At 39.5% G+C, this 21,991-nt stretch overlaps 1 protein-coding gene across 2 annotated transcripts in view; it reads left to right on the top strand.

Annotated features, from left to right (window-relative positions):
• gulp1a (GULP PTB domain containing engulfment adaptor 1a) overlaps positions 1-21,991 on the top strand; it is a 95,619-nt gene that overhangs the window by 67,445 nt on the left and 6,183 nt on the right. For both annotated transcript variants that reach the window (XM_087829857.1, XM_087829856.1), the window contains exons 4-5: positions 11,796-11,857; positions 16,591-16,662. In XM_087829857.1, the coding sequence (XP_087685983.1) occupies positions 11,796-11,857; positions 16,591-16,662 (134 nt within the window). The remainder of the gene's footprint in view (positions 1-11,795; positions 11,858-16,590; positions 16,663-21,991) is intronic.

The raw sequence follows: 21,991 nt of genomic DNA, 5'->3' as shown, positions 1-21,991 counted from the left end.
GCTCTTTGGGCTGGCAGCTGGCACCAAAAACTGGTCCACCACACTGATTTATCTTTGTCTCTGTGTAGGCCTGCGTTTTGTGGGCACGAACACGTCTAGCAGGTATTACCTGCAGGGATCTTGATCATTTTTATCTCCTGTGCTGATTGCTCCATGGTCCTGGACGTGACTTGCACTGAAGAGTTGAACTCTATGAGAAGCACTTAAAAATATTGCTCTTTTAGCTTGTTAGGTACCATCATTGTATCCTACTGAGTTTTTTAAGTGATGGCATGACGTTGAAAATGATGACTGTTTAACTCTTCAATGCTGATTACTTCTAATGCAATCCTGTCTGTAGGCAGCGTTTGCTGTCGGGCATGGGGTTATTTTGGGCAGACCAGGAAGTCAAACTCGGCCGCCGTCCCAGCAGATCAGCTGATCTCAGTGTTACAGATCTCTGGGCTGGGCTTTCTAAGCTGCATTAGCTTGTTCAGTGTTGCCGTTTCTTAGCACACTGCTTTGCAGCCCACCTCCACCTCATCTCCACCTTTCATGCTGTGTTCATGGGGAAAACCTTCATGGGTAATCCATGTCATTGCTGTCTGTCACTGCTCTGTTTTGGCTGAGACTTGCTGATGGCTTTCCAATATTCCAGTTAGAGGAAGAAGAGTTATTTAATTCCTCAACGAAGCCATACTGCTCTGGTATTTCCATTCCCAGTAATTTATATAAATATATGATCGCCTTGTGATTGTGATGGTCCTGACTGAAATTCAGATTTTGTTGCACAGACACGTTGATTTCACCTTATGGTCATTTTGATGGATGTGTTTTATGGTGCCATTCAGTTGTTTTGGATCCTGTTGAGCAAAAAAGAAGCAAATAATAAAACAAGTATTAAGAAGTATTTAACTGTAACACTGGGTGGTTAAAGTACCAAACAAAGTTCTCCACTCTTACTTACCAAGCTGCACTTACGTTACCTCATGTAGTGCAGCAACAATTCTGATTTGCCAGTATTAAATTCTCATAAATTGTTATTAGGGCAGCGCAATATGGCCAAAAATATTTATCACGATATATATTTGAAAATTTGCGATAATGATATAACTGACGATATAATTGACGTGAGACAAAATACTTTACAACTCCACAACTTTATTAGTGCAAAAAAAACCCCATCAATGTATTTTCACTTAAACAAGCAGCTGTTTTTTTTCTGTGCATTAAAGTTATATAAAAATTTAACAGTGCAAATGCAAATTCCTCACTGACAGTTTAACCAAAAGGCATTTCCAGTGGAAATTGGCCGACATATCCTCAGCATAACCATGTATAATATCCACAAAACTTAAAAAGAGGTTATACACACACAATACGGTAATATTATGTTGAAGCACAGTACGTATCACTCCGCGAGGCGCCTGCCCAATATAGCCGTAATGCTCCGACAATCCATCAAGCAGAGCGGCTTCATAGCGTATCAAAGTCGTACTAAAACATTTTGTGACAGATTTTTGAGCGCCGTGTACGACATAAAATTGGTTTGAGGTCAGTAAACACAACCAGAATTCATACATAAGGCACACGGGATTATAAGGAGCACTGTCGATTTTTCAGAAATCCAAGGATTTTTAAGAGCGACTTATTTTCCGAAAAACATGGTAATAACGACGGCCCGCTTGCATCCTCTACCAAAAATTGTGCATTGGTGTGTATCTGTCGGATGAAAGCCAAACCAGTTCCACATCACTGAAGTTGCACCAATTGATGAACCAATTCTGGTTCATCTGTCATTCAGCAATCCGCTTTCGCCCTTCTAATTTTCCGTCGCCGCCATGCCTTTTCTGCCATGTGCGTATGAAAACAAAGGCACTGCGCATGAGTGTTTTACCCATGTTCTATTGCGATATTTCATTTCTTATCATTGCCTATACTTATACCGGTATTACCGGAACAGTATGATATGGTCCAGCCCTAATTTTTATTATTTTTAATCAAATAAAAGCAATAGGTTTCTTTAAGAAAATGTAAGGCAGTGTGTTTATTCTGGGGTTCTAATGCTGAGCATGTTCTCACCCTGTCATCAAATATTGTTGCTTTGTCCAATCCTGCAGGCAAAAGGTGTCCTGATGGACTGGCCAAGAGATAAGTGGCGCTTTTAAAAAAAGAGACACACTGCTTTTGGGAGCTAGAACGATTGGTGGGTTAAAATGTCCCCTAGACATGAACCCTGCACAATACAAAATGACACTCAGCCACTGTGTTTAAATGTGACAGAGTACTTAAAGCAGTAATACGTGCTAGGTTTTTCTGTAATCCGATGCTTCATGACACCAAAATCAAGGGACACTTTGTGCCTGAGAAGCATTTTTTACCAGAAAGAGTGTTTTGCTAAAATGTTGTAGTGTAGCTAAGCTCATTAGATCCAACCTAATGAGCATTACAATCTGTATGTTTGAAATAATTTTACAATGCTACTTTGAAAGATGACTCCTAACTAATGTAATATTTCTGTATTAAATTTAAAAAAAAAAAAAAAAAAAAAAGAAATTCTGTGTAAATGGTGAGATAACACAAGCTTGAAAACCATTGTTGGACTCAGAGCGTTGGACAGTGCACTGATTTGCTGCACTGTCCTGTGACAGCACGGACCACTTTCAACTTCACTTGATATCTCTGCAACACAACACACAGGCATCACAACACGGGGGGGAAGCTATGGTCTCTGTTGAAAGGTTTAGTTCATTTTAGAAGGTTTTGAACATTTTAAAATGAGGGCTTTGAAATGCTTTACACAAAAGTACCTTTAACAAAATTTCTCAGCTCAGCTGGTTAATGAGGGTTCTCAATCATTCCAACTGCAATACGACTTTTATTGCAATATCTACATGGCTACAGATAGCTGCTGAATCTTCTAACATATAATAAACTAAAGTTAATGAAAAGAGGATTGTGCATGCGTTCTATTTTTTCTTCTTGTTGCTATAAAAATGGTCAGATGTTCTCTATCCACCATTATGATTATATTTAACTGAAAGCACCCACATAGAAAATTAGATATGGATGGATGGGCTTTTTAATTTTGCCGTGGCCATCACAGCTGAATGGCTGGACTAAATAAATACCAGTCCAAGTGATGTTCATTCCTGAAATGATCCCTCTAACTATTACACAAGCCATCATTATTGGTTTGCGATATGATCGGAGCACAAATAAGTAGTAACCGTTTAATTCATGCATGTCTGATTGCCTTGTCCTGAGAGAACACTGCAGTGTGAGAGGAGAGGCTGTATTGTCCTTGCCTTAACATCTGCTCCGACAGTGTTATTTTGTAAAGCCGCACGGCCATTTGCATGATCCTTAAGCGTTTCCTTTTTTGGCCTTAAAATCTGCATTAGCTCTGAATGAGCCTGGACTTTCTTCCTACAGTCAATATTTGCAGTTTTCTCTTTATTTTAAATTCAGTTCCCATAGTTTTTTGGCAGAATGGAGGAGTCGGATTACAATAATTTACAGGAGCTTGACACAAAATCATAAGCATTTGTAGAACATAATTAACTTCAGTACAGTAGCTCTGCAATAATGAAACCACAGTGAACCTTGTAATGTTCAGTTTGTACTTGCAGAGAGATTTCATTTCTGAGGCGCTGTATTGCAGTGTTGTTGGTACTGACTTGAATTAAATTGCAGGGCAGTTGTGACATTTTTGTCCATTTCCCCAAATGTACTGTATATGATGAAGGCGAAACCTCAAGAGATTTCTTCTCAGAACAATTACTGTCCCCATGTCTGTGTGATTGTAGTTCTTTTTTAGAAGTACAGTTTAAACTCTCCAAGTCTTTATCTCAGCGTAACACTCTCCCACAAGTCTGCAGTAGAATTGTGGTTTAGGTCTGCTCTGCTTGGAGCCCATTTGAAGTTGTCTTCTGCTTGATGGAGAACTGTGCATAGCCAGCACATTCATTGTGTGTCATTGATTGAGCACTGCAGTGAATTAGTCTATTGCCTGCACTCGTCTTGTGGCCGTATAAAAAAAATAAAAAGTGCACTTACAGCGTGGCACTCAAGCTCGACAAGGCAAGGACAAGGGATATTAGGCAGTTTCTCTGTGACCACAATACTTCATGCAATTTTTGACTTAAGCATTTCATTATTTTTCTAATTAGCTTTAGTAGTAACAGACATCCATCCATCCACCCATCAACCTGTTTTTTAAACCCCTTATCCAATTCAAGGTCTAGCTGAGGTCGTCTTCTGTCCCGGCTTAGTACAGTCATTGTATTATATTATTAATAGCAGGAATTTATTTTTATGTTCCGTGCTGTAATGCCAATATTTGCAAAGTTCTACACAGAAAAACAAGAGACAAAGCCTGGGTTTAATTTAAGGACACACTATTTAAATCACTTGATACATAAATACAACATTAAAGATCTTAAAAATAGATCTAGGAACTGAACAGCAAATTGCAAAATACAATTTCTGTGCTTTTCAAATTTGCCTCCTTTTTTTTACTAAGTACATTTTAAAATTCATGTTTAATCCATGTATATTAATGCATTTATTTATGTTTTACTTAATAAAGAAAAATAAAAATAAAATACAGAAGCAAACAAGATTGCATGAAATGAATAATGCCCAGATGCAAAGAGAACAAGTAAATGCAAAACCGAAAATTTAAGAACAATTGAAGGAATAATGAACGCATTATCTGGTCATTTTAATCCACAGGTACTTGTATTGTATCTGGTGCATTTTTATTTGCAACATATCCGTGGATTTCACTCAGTGTAGTTTAAAGTTGATAAAGTAAATGCAGTATTTTTTTTTCTTCACACTGTTGACATGAAGAACTTTTAAAAAGTAGAGCTTGAGATGAAGAAACTGTGAGAAATCGTAAAATACAACTGTTAGCTTGTGGATAAGAGATTTTTTGATAATGATGTATTAGATGAAACTGCTGGACAACAAGGGTTTTGGTCTCGTTTCCTTCCAGTGCACCACATTAAAATGTTTATCAGCCAATCTCGTGTTCAGTTGTTTTTCTTTTGTTAATTAATGAAAGCCTTGAAGGCAGCAATACCCGAGTTAGTTCAAACCTCGGTGAACTTTGTTCTTTTCTTCATCATTATTGGTGAAACCTGCAGTGGAGGACCATCACTTCTCCAAAGCTGCTTCTTTGTATTGTTTCAGTGTGAAATTTGACTTTTAGCCAGAAGCAAACGTTATTTCTTTTGTTTTTACTCTAGTCCAACGATTAAACCATTTATATCTGTCTACTCTGTGTAATTAGAGCAGGCATTCATGGGCGGTATTTCTGCTGCAAGCTCACCAGCTTGCCGATCGATTTTCAACAAGAGGCAGTTTTCGAAAATAAAGCAGTATTCTGGAACAATAATGGATCACTTTTGGGTGAAGTTGTTTACAGTAATTAGAACTTAAAGCTTCTTTCTTTTTTCTCCTTTTCAACCAGCATGCTTACTTGTGCGATACAATGCCACATTGGTTTTTAAATCAAACCATCAAGATGTGATGCAGTCTACACTTTTATTATTTCAAGCTTTACTTCAAAGGGTTTCACTTCAGTTTTGTCGTAACTGAATAGTACGATCTGGACTTGGTCATTGAAGAATATGCCATTTCTTGTCTTGGATTGTACTTTGCTTTTGATCATTATCCATTCTTACTGTGAAGTACCATCTAATCAGTTATGCAGCATTTGTGTGAATGTGAGCAGAGAGTGTAGCTGAATTCATCCTGCCGCCGCTGAACACCAGATTCTCACCAGGTTTCACTGGCAGTCATACATGCCCATCCTGTAATATTGCCTCTGTAAAGTGTTTGACAAATAATGTGGTATGTTTCAAATCAGTGTTTGACGTCGAGACTCCTGTAGAAGTTTTCTGCTAAAGTCGAGTCTAATCTGGCCTTCCTGTTCTTGAGTGTAACCAGTGGTGTTTGCACCTTGTTGTAAACCTTTATATTTCCTTCCATAAAGACTTCTCTTGAATACAAACTATCATATGGGTACCTCTTCTAGACTGTTCTTGAAGTTTTCTTTTAGCTTTGGAAATAATTCTGTCACCATGCACTTTATATATTTTCTGTGGTCTTTCAAGCCGGTTCATTCCTTGTTTTTAAGAATGAAGGGAACTGTTTGGTCAATCCTGAGTTTTTTTGCTGTCTCTCTGATATTTAGTTTTTTTCAGCCTATGCATGAATAGACTGACACCTATTTGTACCTCCTATTGAGATTTCCAATCAACAGCCACCAATTTCAACATTTTGAAGTCAACTTTAGACTTTTTTCCCCTCAACTTGTCATGGAATAACCAGGAAACATGCATCACCTGGCCACAAAGTTGCTTCGCAATCAATTGGCCAGTTAACTTTGAGCCTCTGAAAATGGGACAGTACGTATAATAATGTCTATTATCCCTGAACAGTTAATACAGTACATTTTATTAAACCTGTTGAATTAAAGTTGAAGGTCTGCACTTCATTCAGATTTTAATAGTTTCATGTAAAAGCCACTGGGGTGGTGTACAGCAGCAGAATTTCAAGGACCTATTACGGACATGGCCCTAACTGTCCGTATGTATTTATAAAATAAATCCCCAGGCTCATATTCTCAGGAATAAGTATAAAATAAGCATTGTTTTTGAAGGAGCTCATTCTATGATGCGAAAGATACATGAAGACAGCTCTTGTTAATAATGGTTGGAGCTGCAGTGTAACATGCATGAAGGACTTGTGACCTTTATGCAACAGAACCTGTCGCTCCAAAGTACATTACACTATGAGCCACAGGAGCAGCGACACTTTTCCGGCTGTCAGCCCTTAAATTTTCCCTCAATCCACCCAACACTTGACAGTTCATCCACACAAAGTTGACCTTCAGATTCTGACTGTTCCTCACACCCTAACAGTTATTTCAACTGTACACATCACTGTGGCCAGTTTTTGTCATGCTCACATAGCTGCCATTTTAAACAGCAAAGACAGACAAAAAGCATCCCCCTCCCCCCTCTCCTTTCATCAGAGCAGTGTGTGCTGACACCTTAAAATAATGCCAGCCTACCCCATGTGGCTGAATCAGCCCGCACAGCATCTCTTCCATCCTTTCTCTTGACTCCTTCTTGGAATTTAGAGTTTGTTGTAAAAGTAGGGAGGAGGCGCCTCATTCCTATGTCAGTTTTCATTCAAGCTTCCCACTAGGAAATTGATTGTGCTTTACAGGAGGCCATTGCAATGTGTAAGCAGGTTTAATCTCATTGCACAGCTGTTAAGTAAACCTGGAAGGAATACAGTTTAAGTAGAGAAAAGTTCACAGTGCAGTGCCGGAGACTGCAAACAAACCACCACACTGATGTGTTAGTGTTGTTTAGTTGTAAGGCTGTGGGCATGTTTGTCATCAAAATGAATTGCAGAGGCATAAAATCAACTTTTTCAAAATTTTTATTCTAAATTCTTAAGATCCTGTATTTCAGTTACATGTACAGGACTGTGAAAAGTTTCAGGCTACCTATCACTTCTTTAGCTTTTGCATGGAAATGGGATATATGTGCGGCAGTACAGCATATAAGGTAGGAACAGAATGACACAGTGTGAAACCCCAAAAAATTGGCAGGAACGTTTGGCTCCTCTGAAGCAAAACAGGAGGACACAAGAAGCAGTCAGAGTGTGCAAATCTTATTCTTTGTCCAGTATTTACTTCTTCTCTGTATATTGTATTTTTTCAAACATACTAGTAGTGCAGCAAAAATAACTGCAAAATGCAGCCTTTTCTTATTTGTCCAAAGTAATTTACTTGGCATAAACTGGAGCTATTAGTTTAAATTATTTTAGTATTTCTTTTTTTTATTTATGTGGATTATATTACATTTGTAGCATTTATTGTTTTTCATTTTTCTTTTCATTTTTTTATAAAATTAGTTTTTTGTAAATACCAGGACATTAATAACTTGAGCTTGATATATAATAATATACTACAGTATATTTCTAACTAACAAGCTCATTCTCTTTCTCTTGACAACTGAAGAAAGAAAACATTTTGGGGTCAACTTGAAAGAAAAGCAGATGTGAAATGTGAAAGTGAGGTCAGAGGTCAAATGTAACATGATATTTGGATGCCCATACACCAGTATCATTTCCTTAATACAAACAAAGACAAATTTTAATCACTGTTTTGAAGATAAAAGCCATTTATGACAATTTGACCTCATTTGACCTTGATGAAGAGGTCAAAGGTCCAAGGTAATGTGATATTTCCAATCCCCATATATCACGTACTACATGCAGATGTGATTTAAATACAGGCACTGGCAGTAAGAAACATAGTTTTAAATCCTGCTATATGGCATTAATATCACTTTGACCTGTAGATGAGTTTGTTGACACTGAAGGAGAGGTCAGAGGTCAGATATGATGGGATATTATAAATCCTTATACAACACGTTCTATATGTTGACAATAAGCACCACAGTTATAGTTACGTTCTAGTGCTAAGGTTTTTTTGTCAACTTTTGACCAATATATCATTAAGGTGACCTTGAAGAACTCAGTGGATGGAAGCCTAATTTTAATGGATGTTAATATAACCCCACTCTGCACACCTAGCAGATATTTTAGAATTATTAAAAACTTTTTGAACTATCGTATTTACAGACAGAATGACTGAATGACATGCAAACCCTACAAAAAGATAACCTCCTTGGCGCCGATAATGATGTGTAGCTCGAGTCTTCTGCACAGAACTGTGTTTTCTATTCATTTGGATAGAAAACACAGTATGGGCGCTTATTTTAAAATAAACAACTTAATGTGATTCATATTTCCCCATCAAAAATTACTCAAACAAGTCACCACAGTTTGCCTTACAGCCGTAAAAATAGTCAGTCGTGTTAACCCAGATTATTTTAAATGTATTGCATCCATTTAGTTTGAGTTTTAACAGCATATGAGTCAAATATTACGCATTTACAGTAGTTTGTATTTGTTTTTGGCAAGTAAATATGCATCACATTAAATCTGTGAATTTAAACAATTGCTAAATAAATTATTGTAATTAAAATGTATAATCTCAAAAAATCTTCCATAACATTTCGTCATTACATATTACATGCTCTTTTGCCAAAGTTTCTTTGAGAATAATATTGTAGGTTAGCAACCCTAAGCAGTCACAATTAAACAAATGCGGTGTACCACATTAACACTAATTAGAACAGACTTTAAATTCATCAAGCCACTTAGCCAGCACATGAATGTAAACAAAGTAATTAGCGTACCTGTGCAGAGGACGCGGTAAAGTTGACATCACATCGTTTGCACCTTGCAAAGTCTTGATTAACGCAATCAACCCACAGGAGCCAAGTGGCCCCAAGGTCACAGTCATGCATCTTTTGTCCCAAGATTCATTAACGAGGCGATAAGCCGTTTATAAATGTGGAAATGAAAAGCAAAAAGAATCCTTAATCAGTGGGTGATTAAGAAATGCTGAAAATGGCATAATGGGCGCTTTGGATTGTGTCATCAGTGACCTGTAATGATCTCTGAACCACCGCTCACTTTGTGTTGGTGTAAATCTTCAAAGTCTGTCTCCTGGGCAAATTGTAAATCACTAACTATAGGCACTGTGGGATGATTTGCCCAACAGAAAAATACACCGGTGCTAAAACTCAAGTGATTAAACACAGATTATCTTTTGATTGGCAGTGGCATTGGAGTAATGTTTCGGCTGAGAGAGATGGTGTTTTAAGGTTCTAATTTAGTTTAACCAATGCTAGCAAAAGATATTACTTTAATCAATCCTTTATCTGATCGACCCATTTGAAAATAAATGGTTCCATTTGTGTGTAGTTTCACATTTGATTAGCTCTGCAAATAGAGAACGAAAACAATACTGAACAAATTAGCAGACCACCCTATTGGCCACTTTTCATCAAAGCACCACAGACAAAATACTCGATGTTCTATGTAAACAAATATTATTTATTTAAGGATTTACTGATGTTTCAAAAGCTGCCACATGTCTAAAAAACTGTTAAAATCATGTTATGGTAAATGCAGGATTATTAAATTAGATGCTTTAAGAAGTATGGAAGGCAAATTTATTTATTTTGTGTTTATTTCACAGTTTATTTCCAGGCTATGTAAACCATAGATGTTTGATAGAATATGCAATCAGCCAGCGCATACAGCTTGTCAGGCCTCGGCTTGAATATTTTGACTGTCACCAGGTTGCTGTGTTTAAACTGGGTATCACAGTGAGGAGTGGATCTTACTGAGAAACCAAACACTGCATGCAGTGGCATGTGGACCCCAAATTATACCAAATTTGATTGTCTTTCTAACTCTAATTTGATCTCTGATGTACAAAATGAGCTATCAGGAATTGAAGCAATCAAACAAACAGGTAACCACCTACAACTGAAGAGAGACGCCCTTGTAATGCCCTTGTGATGATGAAATGTGGCTAAACACCACACAAGTTACGAGTTCACCTAGCTAACAACATTCGCAAATGATGAGACCAGAGATTTAATCCACTACCACACTCTGACATGTACGCAAACCCGGGAAAACCACCAAACTTAATGCACTAAAAACACAAATAAGTGTTTGAACAGAGGCCAGCCAAGATACCCAGTTTGCTCAGTTTGCTTAACATGAGTAGCAAGTAAACTCAGACATGTATCGTAAGTAAAATGTTTGCAAAGAAGGTGCTAAACCAAAAACCTCCTTGTGATCGCTGTGGATACAAGCAGATTTCTGTGGTTGCCTGTTGTTTGTATGAAAGACGCCAACTTGTCTGCAAACTGTTGCTATTTTACCTAATGAGCTGTATTTAAATAAATGTGTAACAGACACTGCTTGCCTTCAAAGTAAAAGCTCTGCCTTACCAACACTTAAAAAAAATCAGCTTTTACTTTGAAGTTCTTCATTTCTAGTTTTCGTCGCATTTTTCAAAGTTTAATTGCTACTTTACTTTTAGTTTGCTTGCTTCTGGAGACAAGTAACCTCCAAAAACATCTTACTGGCTGTCCACATTTGGAATACATACTTTTTCCTAGCGACGACTCAGGTGACAGCAACACAAAGAATCTGACTGGTTTTCTATATAGTCTGCTTGGATACGTTAACTGTAGCTAACTGGTAAAATGCACTCTCACTGTCTCTGCTCCGTTAAGTCCTCCACTCCTTACCTTCTCTATCTTGCGTTTTGATATTTTGAAGTGGAGTAACAGGGCACGCATACTTATGTGATATGGAAACATTGTCCACTTGCAAAGATGCATCTCCCCTCTAATTTGCTCCACCTAGAGCACATCGGGCTCCGTTTCCTTCCATGCGTTTGCATTTTTATTGAAAACAGTGCTCGGCCTCTGAAATTTTCTGCGTTCAGTCAAAGCACACACAGTTTGAGAAGCGGGATTTAGACCAGTAAGTCACAGGTCCAATTACCTTTCATGTTGGATAACTTGAGGTGTGAAATTAAAATCAGCATTTTCCCTTGCCTAGCTTTCATTGGTATGCCCCTAAAAGGGTGCTCCAGTGATGCTGCTAGACCCTCACATGTGTGGCGGTGAACTGTACTTGTGATGTGAAGCTTCCAGGTCTGAATATATGGGAAAGAAGCACTGCGTCTCGCAGAATGAGCCAATTTTCTCCATCTTTAAAAGGTTCAGCTAATTTCTTCTACTCACTGCCTCACATTTAACCACTGAATGCATGTGGCTAATTGTACCTGCACTGTATTAACTTGGGTGATTAAGTCTGTCATACTGAGTCAGCTGTCTGTATCATTTCAGATAAATCATGGATGCACACCCCAGAAGCTTTGGCCAAGCATTACATAGCCTACAATGCCAAGGTAGGTATCTCTCTTTGCCTGCTACATTTTAATGAGCTCTGTCAGAGCAGGGCGACTGCAAAATAATGAAACAACGAAGAACTGTGACACTTTTATTGCAGGTTGAAAAAAAAAAAGTCTGTTCTTTTGTGGCTCCCACCTTTGTCTGTGTTTATTCCCTCCAGTCATGCCTGTTAAACCTCTCTGTCTGTGTGTCCCACAATGCAGTTCCCCTGATAAACACCAGGCCTTTCATTGCACACTCTGGTATTATCCAGCAAATGAGCTTCACTGCCCATAGATGCATTGTTTTAGGTTGAGGCTGCATAAAAATTCCTGACAGAGACGGCTGATAAACCTCAGCCCCTCTCCTCAATGTAACAATAATTTGGATTTTTAATGGTGTTTAAATTAATTCCCTGCCCAGCACACCTCAAGTACTGTCAAAAAATTGATACCGTTGTATTCGTCTCTCATAGCAGCTGTTGTCTCTCGGTGCTGTGATGCAGGGAAGGAAATCTTCCTCATCAAAGTTTAATTTGAAGGAGACTGTGTGTCTTTTAGCCTTCTTGATTTGTTTATTTTTAATGAGTGTGTGAACAGAGAGGGATTTAATTAAAGTGGCACATGCACACACAAAATAGGTAAGAACTCTGGATCTGATGCAGGACTAACTTGTAATGAAATGGCTCTCAGGAATCGGGATCTGTTAGAAAACACTCGGAAAAAAGGTGTTTTTCAAATATCCAGCAAACACCCCTGGAAGGAGGGACTGTGTCCCTTGGGGAGGACTCCCCTGTCAAGCTGGTTTTCTGCTTCATTTCGACAGAGTTTTCCTCCTATGAGGCACAAAATCTGTCAGCCTACATTCTTGTGCTTCACAAATGCGATGCTGGAACGGAGGTGGAACTCCAAGACTGCCTCCAAAATATCCCTGCAAACTGCTGAAGCTCCCTTCCTGCATGCAGCAAAGAAGCAAAGGAAGCCGGCAGAAGGCACATCTCTAAAATCAAAGCACATTGTCAGTTCCTATACTCGCTGTATTGCTTTGAGTGATGAGATCCCCGTCTGGTTAAATTTGCTGAGATCTGAGTAAAGGGCTCATCAGTGAAGGAATTGGGGGGGGAAATGCTGAGAATGTGCTTGGCATGATCTCCCAGGTTTCGAGCACTCAGCACTGTAAAAATAAGCTCAGTTAGCAGTTCACTGAACAATGTGCCAGATAGTTAGAGCAGAGAAAGAGAGAGCTCTCTTTTAGCCTCAAGAAAATGAACCTTTTTTCTTTATTTTCAAACGTTTACAAAGACGTAAAATTTTTGATAACTTCACTCATTTCGATTTGACGGCACTTCAAAACTTTCATAAACTGAACCTGAGATCAAATCCTAACTGTGATATAACAAGAAAATACTAGAATTTGACCCGATAAAATCTGAATTTCTTGGAGGAACTACACCACACAGTAGACAAAAATAACTATAAATAATGTTTTGAAACCTAGCGGCATCACAAACATGATCTAATATCTTATATTGTTAAATGCGACCTAGCAGACAGCTACAAGCTACAGCTCCTTTTCAGAACACCTGCCAATCAAAGTAGCAACTCCCCTAAACTTTATCTCTGGCAACGATACATCACCCACCACGATGCCCCTGGTGTAAATGTAGGCTGAAAAATAACTTTAGTATTGCGTGCAGGTGATAATAAGCTAATTGGAACAAAAACTGGTGACTGATGGCTGATTCAAGCGTGTTTTAGTTCATTTGTTTTATGGTTTAAGATCCTTCGGGTAAAGACTGAATTGGGAATACACAGAAGATGGACTTCATGTTTTTTGTTCACTGAAATCACAATTAAGTGATCATTCCTTTGGTAAAACAAGCAAAGAAAAACAAGCGAATTAAGAGAAGCTGGAAAGAGATTTTAAAGTTATTTCCATCTGCACTAGAAAAATGACTGAAATTATCCATTTATTATCAAAGTAGATAGTCGCTTTTGTCGGGTGAGGTCAGATACGGTAGCTGGGACCAGAACCAGAAAGGCAGTGAGTGCAGGGGGCTGTCTTTTAACCGCCTATCCCAAGGGTAAAGTGTACTCAGGTGGCCAGTCAGGGTTTGACTAGCTGCTGGCTGCCAGCAGAGGTCACCATTAGACATGCCCTTCAGTATCATGGTGTTGTGTGTTGTTGGTTTTTGAGGTGCATGATGGGCGATATATGCAAATTATGGAACGGAGCCTACTTCCTTGTATCCATGATGCTTTGCTGTTCTCTTGTTGCTATAATTGCGCTAGCTTAGCATTGGGCTAGCTTAGCATTAGCATTTTTGTTAACTTTTCTGAGGTGGTTCCTGAAGTAAAGGGAAGTGAGTCTTTTTCTTTTGTAATTTACTAAACGTATTCCTAAGAGGAATAAAATATCTATATCAAATTACTTTAATTGATCATGTTTGAGTTCAATTTTAAGAACAATTGTAGAACAGGTAACACAGGAAGTCTCCCTCGCCGATATTTGCAGCAGTATCTTTACATCCACACCAATCACAACAGATCTGCAGTTTTATATTCATGCTAAATCGTTATGCTGTCATCAGCAAATCACAGCAGCAACTTCCCAGTTAAGAACTAAGTCCACTGTTTTTAAAATGTACTACCTTTAACTTCGTACGCAGTGACGACTGCTGAGACTGAAGTGAGCTTTGATTTCGGTGGTTTCGTTGGTCTGCCAGTTCTTTGATCCGATCGGACAGTTATACAAATTCTAACGGTGCTTTTTATGAGCAGCTTCAGTGTGATTGACCTGTGGGCTCAAAGAGGAAAGAGGATGTTGAGAGGTGAGCTGCTGGATTTGCCATGTCTTTCATCAGTAATCATGTCACATTCACAAGTCACTTAAATTATGCACAACACAGATCCTGCCCTTTCTGAAGGTGTATAAGAAAAAAAAAAAAATCTGAGAACTTTCAGCTGGGAGGAGTGAACACCGGATGGATGGTGAGTTGGAACCGAGCTCTATGTTGTGTCATCTGAGTGAACATTTGAGAACTGCCACAAGGCCGACACGTGTGTGTCTGCAGTTGAAAATGTGAGTTCTTTCTGCGGGCAACGAGAGGTAGGGCCGGTTCGTTTTCAGCTGCGTGCACCAGTTGATGGATGAGCCTCCGAGCTCTGTTTGCCTTGTGAGACCTCCCCAGTCGCAGCCCAGAATGCACTGGTCAGGAACAAGTGTTACTCCACTCTATTCTGGGCATCTGTCAGCAGCACTCCCAGAGATGAGTGTAAGTGTGGAGAGTACATTTGTCACACCGATGCAGAATGCTGACGCTTTGCTCTGAAGCCTCAATCTGTCTTCTGACTTTATTGATAACTTGCAGTCTGGTGTTAGTTCACCTGTCTTACTGCATTTAGAAAGACGTCAGAGGCTCTCAGCCACCAAAGAGTTACACAGACACGTTTTGGATGGAGAAGCTATATTAATTGATTCGATTTTTGACAGAAGGGTTCTTTTATAGCGCTGTCAGACATGTGCAAGATTAAAAAAAATACAAATAAAATCTGTATTTCACCTCTTGTTATTACAGCTACGGCGGCTGGCAGTGTGCACTCCAAATTTTTATGGGTATTAGCACAGCCAAGTCATTGTCTGCATCACAAAGATTTTAATGTGTCACAGAGACAGTCAAACTGCCAGAGCTGCTTTCAGCTTCCAATGGGAGACATTGTTATTTTGTTTGTGCCAGCTTTGAAGGCTCTGACACCAGTGTTTTTGAAGTCTGGTATTGGAACAGGCTCCACACATTAAGCTCAGGAAGCAGCGAAGCAACCTGTGTGACTGCAACAATTACAACTGTTGCTGCCAGATGGGGCGCACGATGTTCAGGCTCAAAGGTTAACGGCTCCATCTGTTGGTGAACAGCAGAAGTGCTGCTCGTGTGTCTGTGTGTGTGTGTGTGTGTGTGTTCATCCAATCCTCATGTGTAAAAGACACTTTTATAACTTTTTGCAATACAGGAAATGCAAGATGATGAAGAAGAATATGTACTAATGCCTTCAGGATGTGAAAGATCATCTACATTTATTTGAAGTCAGAGTGACAAATTTGAGATTTTAGTGACTTAAAGGTGAAGCTCCACAGATTTTAAACTCTGAGAAAGCCTCTTTCCTACAGTTTGACAAAAGATCCAACTAATCCTTTATGGATTCGTTTGTTTACTTAGATATAAATATGATGCACTGGTGCCAGATATTCAAAGGAGCTTGCAAAGAAATGCGTCTGGACTTCTTTAAGTTACTTGAAGAGGTTTCACCTCTTCAAGTAACCTTCTCGGATGAGAGGTGAAACGTCTTCAAGTAACTTAAAGAAGTCCAGACGCTTTTCTTTGCAAGCTCCTTTGACTACGATGACCTGGATGACTGAGAACCTTCACAGACATGGTGCCAGATATTGGTATTTTTATTAAAACATGCCAGTGCTTTAAACCCTGACTACGTCGACCTACCACAGACTCACTGTGACAGACCTACCATGAAGAAGAAAATAACAGGATGAATTGAGCACAGTGGATGAAGCAAATCACAGAGGTCATAAATTAATTTGACACATTATTAAATATTATTAATACACACACTGACACCTCACCTGCTTTTTGAATTTTAGAAGTATTCCTCATCATCTTCTTTGTATTGGGCTATGTAATTAAATACTTGTTTACACCTTTTGTTTTACTGTGTGCGTCTTTTTGTTCTCTTTTCAGTTCCTTGGAAACACAGAGGTTGAAGCTCCGAAAGGCACAGAAGTTGTAAAGGATGCAGTCAGAAAGCTCAAGGTAAAGCTAGTCTCCAGATAGCTGTAGCCTAAAGGACAGCAGAGCATTCTTGAGTGACCAGATTGGACAAGGGGCTCAGAGCAGGGGAGGTGGGAGTGAGTGGGGAGTGCTCCCCTCCCTCATCTGCCAGCACCAAGGTGCCCTTGGAGTTTTTCAGCTCCTAAGCTGTGTAGAACTGCTGGATAAGCACGTTAGTTCATTTAGCTCCCCTTTCTCAGCGTAGATGTAAAGTTTAGTTACAGGAAATACTCATCAGGAATAAAATCTGCTGTTTCAGGTTCTAGGCTGAAATAAATCATTAAATCACCATAGCTGTAATAGTAAAAGACTCCCTGCCCTGCATTAAAGGGCAAGGCATGCACAATTATACCAGATCCAGGCTGTATGATACTGGCCCAATAGCGGCCCAGTACAGGCAATGCAGGGCGTGGCGTTAGGAATGAAAATGGCCATCATGGACAGCAGTTGATTGCTTTATCTTGGGTGTTTTTTTTATAATGGACTTGGTCTGAAAGCATTATGGTTTTGTGACGTCTGTGATGTTGACCAGTATGAGCACAGCACGCTCTACCAGCTGTGTGCAGCTGTAAACATGACAAAGCGTAACAGGAATGATATCGGTGCTTTGCAAGGCTGAAAGCCAGTTCAATGCTCACCACTTCAGTCGTCGCTGTCGATTTACTTTTTTTTTTTCCCTTACATGGCCGATGAGGAAGGAACCTGTAGTGTGTCATAGGTATTAGTCAGAAAGAGTAAGATTTCATGACTGTGTGAAAACCTAATCCGACAGAGTGACTGTCATCACAGAGAAACAGATCGTGCAGTCTGAGGCTGCCATTAGAATTCTTCTGAACACAGAGAAGCTTTTAAGAGGCAGACTTTCCCCTCAGGAGTTTTGGAGGCCAGACAGAGTAATTAACATGAATTTGTAAGGTGGTCAGAAGTGCAGTGTTAACTGTCTACTGCTCGAAAGCCTACCAGGAGTAATCCCTGAAGATATTTTCTGAACTGAGCAGATGCTGTCATATTTTAGGCCGGCGTATCAAACAAAACGATCGGGTGTGGACGAGAAATTAGTGAGGGTGGTCTCTGTCGATGAAGCTACCCTTGGAAAAAACAGGAAACTATGCTAATGGTCATCAAACCACATCTTTACTGATAAATCCTGACATCAGTAGAGGTACAAATGTCTTTATTGGAACAAATTAAACGAGTTGAAGATCTGGTACCACTGTATCTTATTGGCACTGGTGCTATGCAGGTGATTCCAAATTCCAGCGCCTTGAGGCGACTTTTGTTGTGATTTGGCGCTATATAAATAAAATTGAACTGAATTGAAATCAAAACCAAAACAATGAGCTGAAAGACACTAAAATAGATGGAGAAGCGTGGAGGAACTGAGGGAATAGACTCGTTTTTGTTGGTTTTCTTTTAAGAGTTTTCTCATTAAGCATTCATGTTACATCTGTTCCTAAGACACATAAATTAGCCTTGCTTTGGAAAACAAAACAAACGTATTTATCGAGGACTCACTTTAAGCTGAAGTGTTTAACTTTTGTAAACAAATTAAGTTCTATTATATTTGACCCTGTCACAGCCCATATTTGTTTTCTTTAATTAATGTAGAAGTGGTCAAAGTTGTAGAGGTAGTATAAGTTGCTAAACAACCGTTTAAGAAAGTGCTCGAGGAGTCACTTTGACAAACAGCCTCATTTGTAATTTAGGGCTTCCTTTGTGTTTAGTACACAGTTTCATTAAACCTGCCCACTAAATTGCACTGAACCTGGGTTACTCTCCAGACACATACTCCTCAACCTTACAGACATCTAATCAAACCTTTAAGCATGGGAACAGCCTGAAACCTGGGCAGCTCTCTTTGTCACGGCTTCTTGGTAACGCGGCTGCGCTTGCTGCATGCTGGCCTCCCCCCCCGTCTTCTCCTGCCAAGAGCTGAATCTCTGAGGCCACTCGGAGGGGGAGACTTGTTTTTCCAAACCCGCACCTCTATTGTTACATTGCATTTGATCTGCTTTTGACCAAGGCTCCATGGTTACTCTCCCAGATACGCCGGCAGTCGGGACGACTTTAGCTGTGCTTCCTGAGATCGTGTGCAGAGAAAAAAAAATGTTGCAACTTCAGAGACAGCCTCAAAGGCACATCTCCATGGTTTAGGTCAAATAATGTACTCTTCTATCACTTAGTATATATAAATGACCTGGTTTTGCTCAAGCAAGAAGCATCTCCATGAAACACACATTTATTGTCCTCTCACTCTCTTCGTGTCTGGTCATGTTTGTGTCTGCAGGCTTTGAAATGTAAATGTATTAAATTATATAAACATCAATTTACTGCTTTAGTGTTAGAGGCTATATAAAAAAGCTCTTAATGAAGGCCAATGGTAAAGCTTCTGATTACTTTTTTTTATCCATTTTTATGGCAGGAGCAGATACTTAGCGAACATGAATCTCTAATTTCACGACTGTGTAACCGCTGAAGGCAGTGAAAGTAAAGTGAGGATGCTTTTGAAAAGAATGCTGACTTTTCTAAAGTGCTTTAGGTCTCAGTTGCTTCCATCTCTTGGTGTAATCTCAGACTGATTTTGTGATGATGATGTGATCCAATTTGTGGGGTCGCATCTTCTTTTAGCTCCTGTCTTTATGATTTCGTCTGCTAACTGATCAATGCCAACACCTAAACCGGCTGCCCGAGATTGTTTAGGTCTGCCTTGTGCCCCCAAAAGAGCTCTGACCCAGCGAAGGACAGATGCTGAATTGGATAGAGATCTGGGGAATTGAGGCCAAGTAAACACCTTGAACTCTTTGTTCAGTTCCCTCAATCCATGCCTGAAAAATTTTAGCACTGTGGCAGGTGCATTATTCTGCTAAAAGAGGCCACTTCTGTCAGGGAATACCACATCCATCAGGGATCAGTGTGACTAGTGTTTAGGTGGGTGGTGCATGGCAAAATACCATGCATATGAATGCCTGGACCCAAGAGTTCTCAGCATTACACCAAGTTGCCCTCTTTCCCTCTTGTAAATAAATCACAAATGCACAAAATGTAAAAGATGAAACATCCTTCCCTGACTAGTTCATTATGTTATTGGTCCATGCTCTCACTCTAAAGCTCATGTATGTTCTGTGAGTGCTACACAGAAGTCAGCTTTGACACACTCAGCTGGTCTGAAGCTGCACAGCTTCATATGCAGCCGTATAAAAAGGCTGGGTGTAATTTTGGGTCTAAAAAGTGAAAGCCATGCAGAAGTGCCTCAACTGTGCATTTCAATGAAGAGAGATCACTTGAAAAAATCGAACATGATTTATTGAGATGGAGAAATTAATATATTTGGCGATTAGTCTCCGATAACCCATCGTGGCAGGACTGAATCCCAGCAGTAAAAGGATTTAGGACAGCGTCTAGATCAGAGTCTAGAATAGCTGGCTCGAATAGAGCTTTGGCTCAGGTGTCTGAGGTGGAGATGGGGAGGAAGTAGGATGCACAAAGGAGTCTGAAAGGAAGAATGACAGATTTAAACCATGCAAAGTGGAGGCTCAGAGAAGGCAGGCAAGAAGATGATTGGAAAGCAGTAGACACATAAGCCTTATTTGTTCACTTGTGAGCATTCCAACGTTTTTACTTCCATAGGAATTCAGAGGACAGGTAGCAGCCAGGTGATGCTAATCAAATACAATCTATTCAAGGCGTTTTGGCAGAAGTGTAGACCAATATTCCTCCACAATGATCTGAGAGACTGATAAATGCATACAGAGAGTGATTACGTCAAGCTATCGTTGCTAAAGGTAGATCTGTAAGCTACTGAATCATGGGGTTGTATTTAGTTTTTCACAGGTCCACATAAGGGAAACCAGCTTTCAGCTTCTGTGACCTCAGCAAAAACCTTCCTGATAAGATGGCTTTAAGTCCTAATTGCAGAGTGTTGTTCATTTTATAAAATATGTTCCCCGTTAGAATCAAAGACGTGAGATAAAGTACGCTGTTGCTTTGTTATCATTGAAAAGCTTGAGCGTGCTTTGTCTTCTTGTTTCTTAGTCAGATCCTCACCTTCCTCCTCACATTTGGTTTCAATGTTTCCATTCAGCTCATAGCTTCACATTTGGACTAACCAGCAGCTGATGTCAATATCCATCTTTTATATACAGTCGATGTACTCTGTAAGCTGGGATGCACATTGTGCCTCAGTGCCTCTCTATCACATCCATATCAAGGTTTTAGAAATTTGGAGTTGATGTTAGACCACACGGGTCAGCCTTTATTCTCCGCATGCATCGGTGAGCCTAAGGCGCCATAACCCACACATAGCCCTCACAACTGGCTTCTGGGAAAGTCGCTGTGTTTCTGTTACAGCCATTTTCTGTGTCCAACATGTCAGCTTCAAGACATGACAGTTAACTTGACAGGTGCCATTGTAACAAGGCCATCAGTGTCATTCACCTGTCAATGGTTTTAATGCTGTGGCAGTTTGTAGATTTTCGATTGGTCCGATTCTCCCGACAAACAAGTGTCAGAATCTTATGCTCTGTACTCTATCTGGAGATTAAAAAAGGAGTTGTCATATTATCAGCTTCTATGCATGTCTTCTCAACTGACAGCATTCACTCCCGTTTAATTTCATTGGTTGTTGGCCTCAACTCGCTGCCAAGTTCACTTTGTATTTATAACACTTGGCAACAAAATGAAGAAAGACTTAAGCAGTTTTTTGGCAGAGAACACAGATGGACCCACTACATGGTTCACACTTTTAATTTCTTCTGTAAAACAGGAAACTTTAATGATTGCATTTCCCTCGATCAAGTCTAATTAGCATTTAAAGGTAATATGCTGCGCAGAGGTTTGTGTCTACACTGATGAGAACAGCATTCAGTTTTACTGCTGTTTTTGTTTTCTTTTTAAAGCAGCAATAATCATAATCTTTGCATGAACAGTGCCTCAAATGACAATATGTACTGTAAAGGGAATTGTACTCAAAGTATAATCATCTCAGCTCTACTAAATGTTACATCTCTGAACTCTTTGGTTTGGTTTTACTCTTTGATTCAGACTCTTAGCAAACATGGCATGTCCTTTCCTCACAACTGCATCTGTCATGCCACCAGCATAAGACACCTCGCTAATGTCAATAGCTCTTGCTTGCTTGCAGATATACTTAGAGAACAAAACAGAACAAGTGTTCACGTTTGTACTTTGAGCAGAAATATGACAAACAGTGCCAACAGATTCATCGTATCTAAATTTTTGAGCTGGTTCCTAATGAATTAGCAGCTTTAAATGCAGAAATCCAGGATATGGTAAAAATGTCTTACCATGCTTT

Source organism: Neolamprologus brichardi, chromosome 16, assembly GCF_056152115.1.
Source record: "Neolamprologus brichardi isolate AB-2024 chromosome 16, ASM5615211v1, whole genome shotgun sequence".
NCBI classification, from domain to species: Eukaryota; Metazoa; Chordata; class Actinopteri; order Cichliformes; family Cichlidae; genus Neolamprologus; species Neolamprologus brichardi.
Note: the sequence above shows the minus strand (reverse complement) of the source record. Positions and strands in the feature narration are given on the sequence as shown.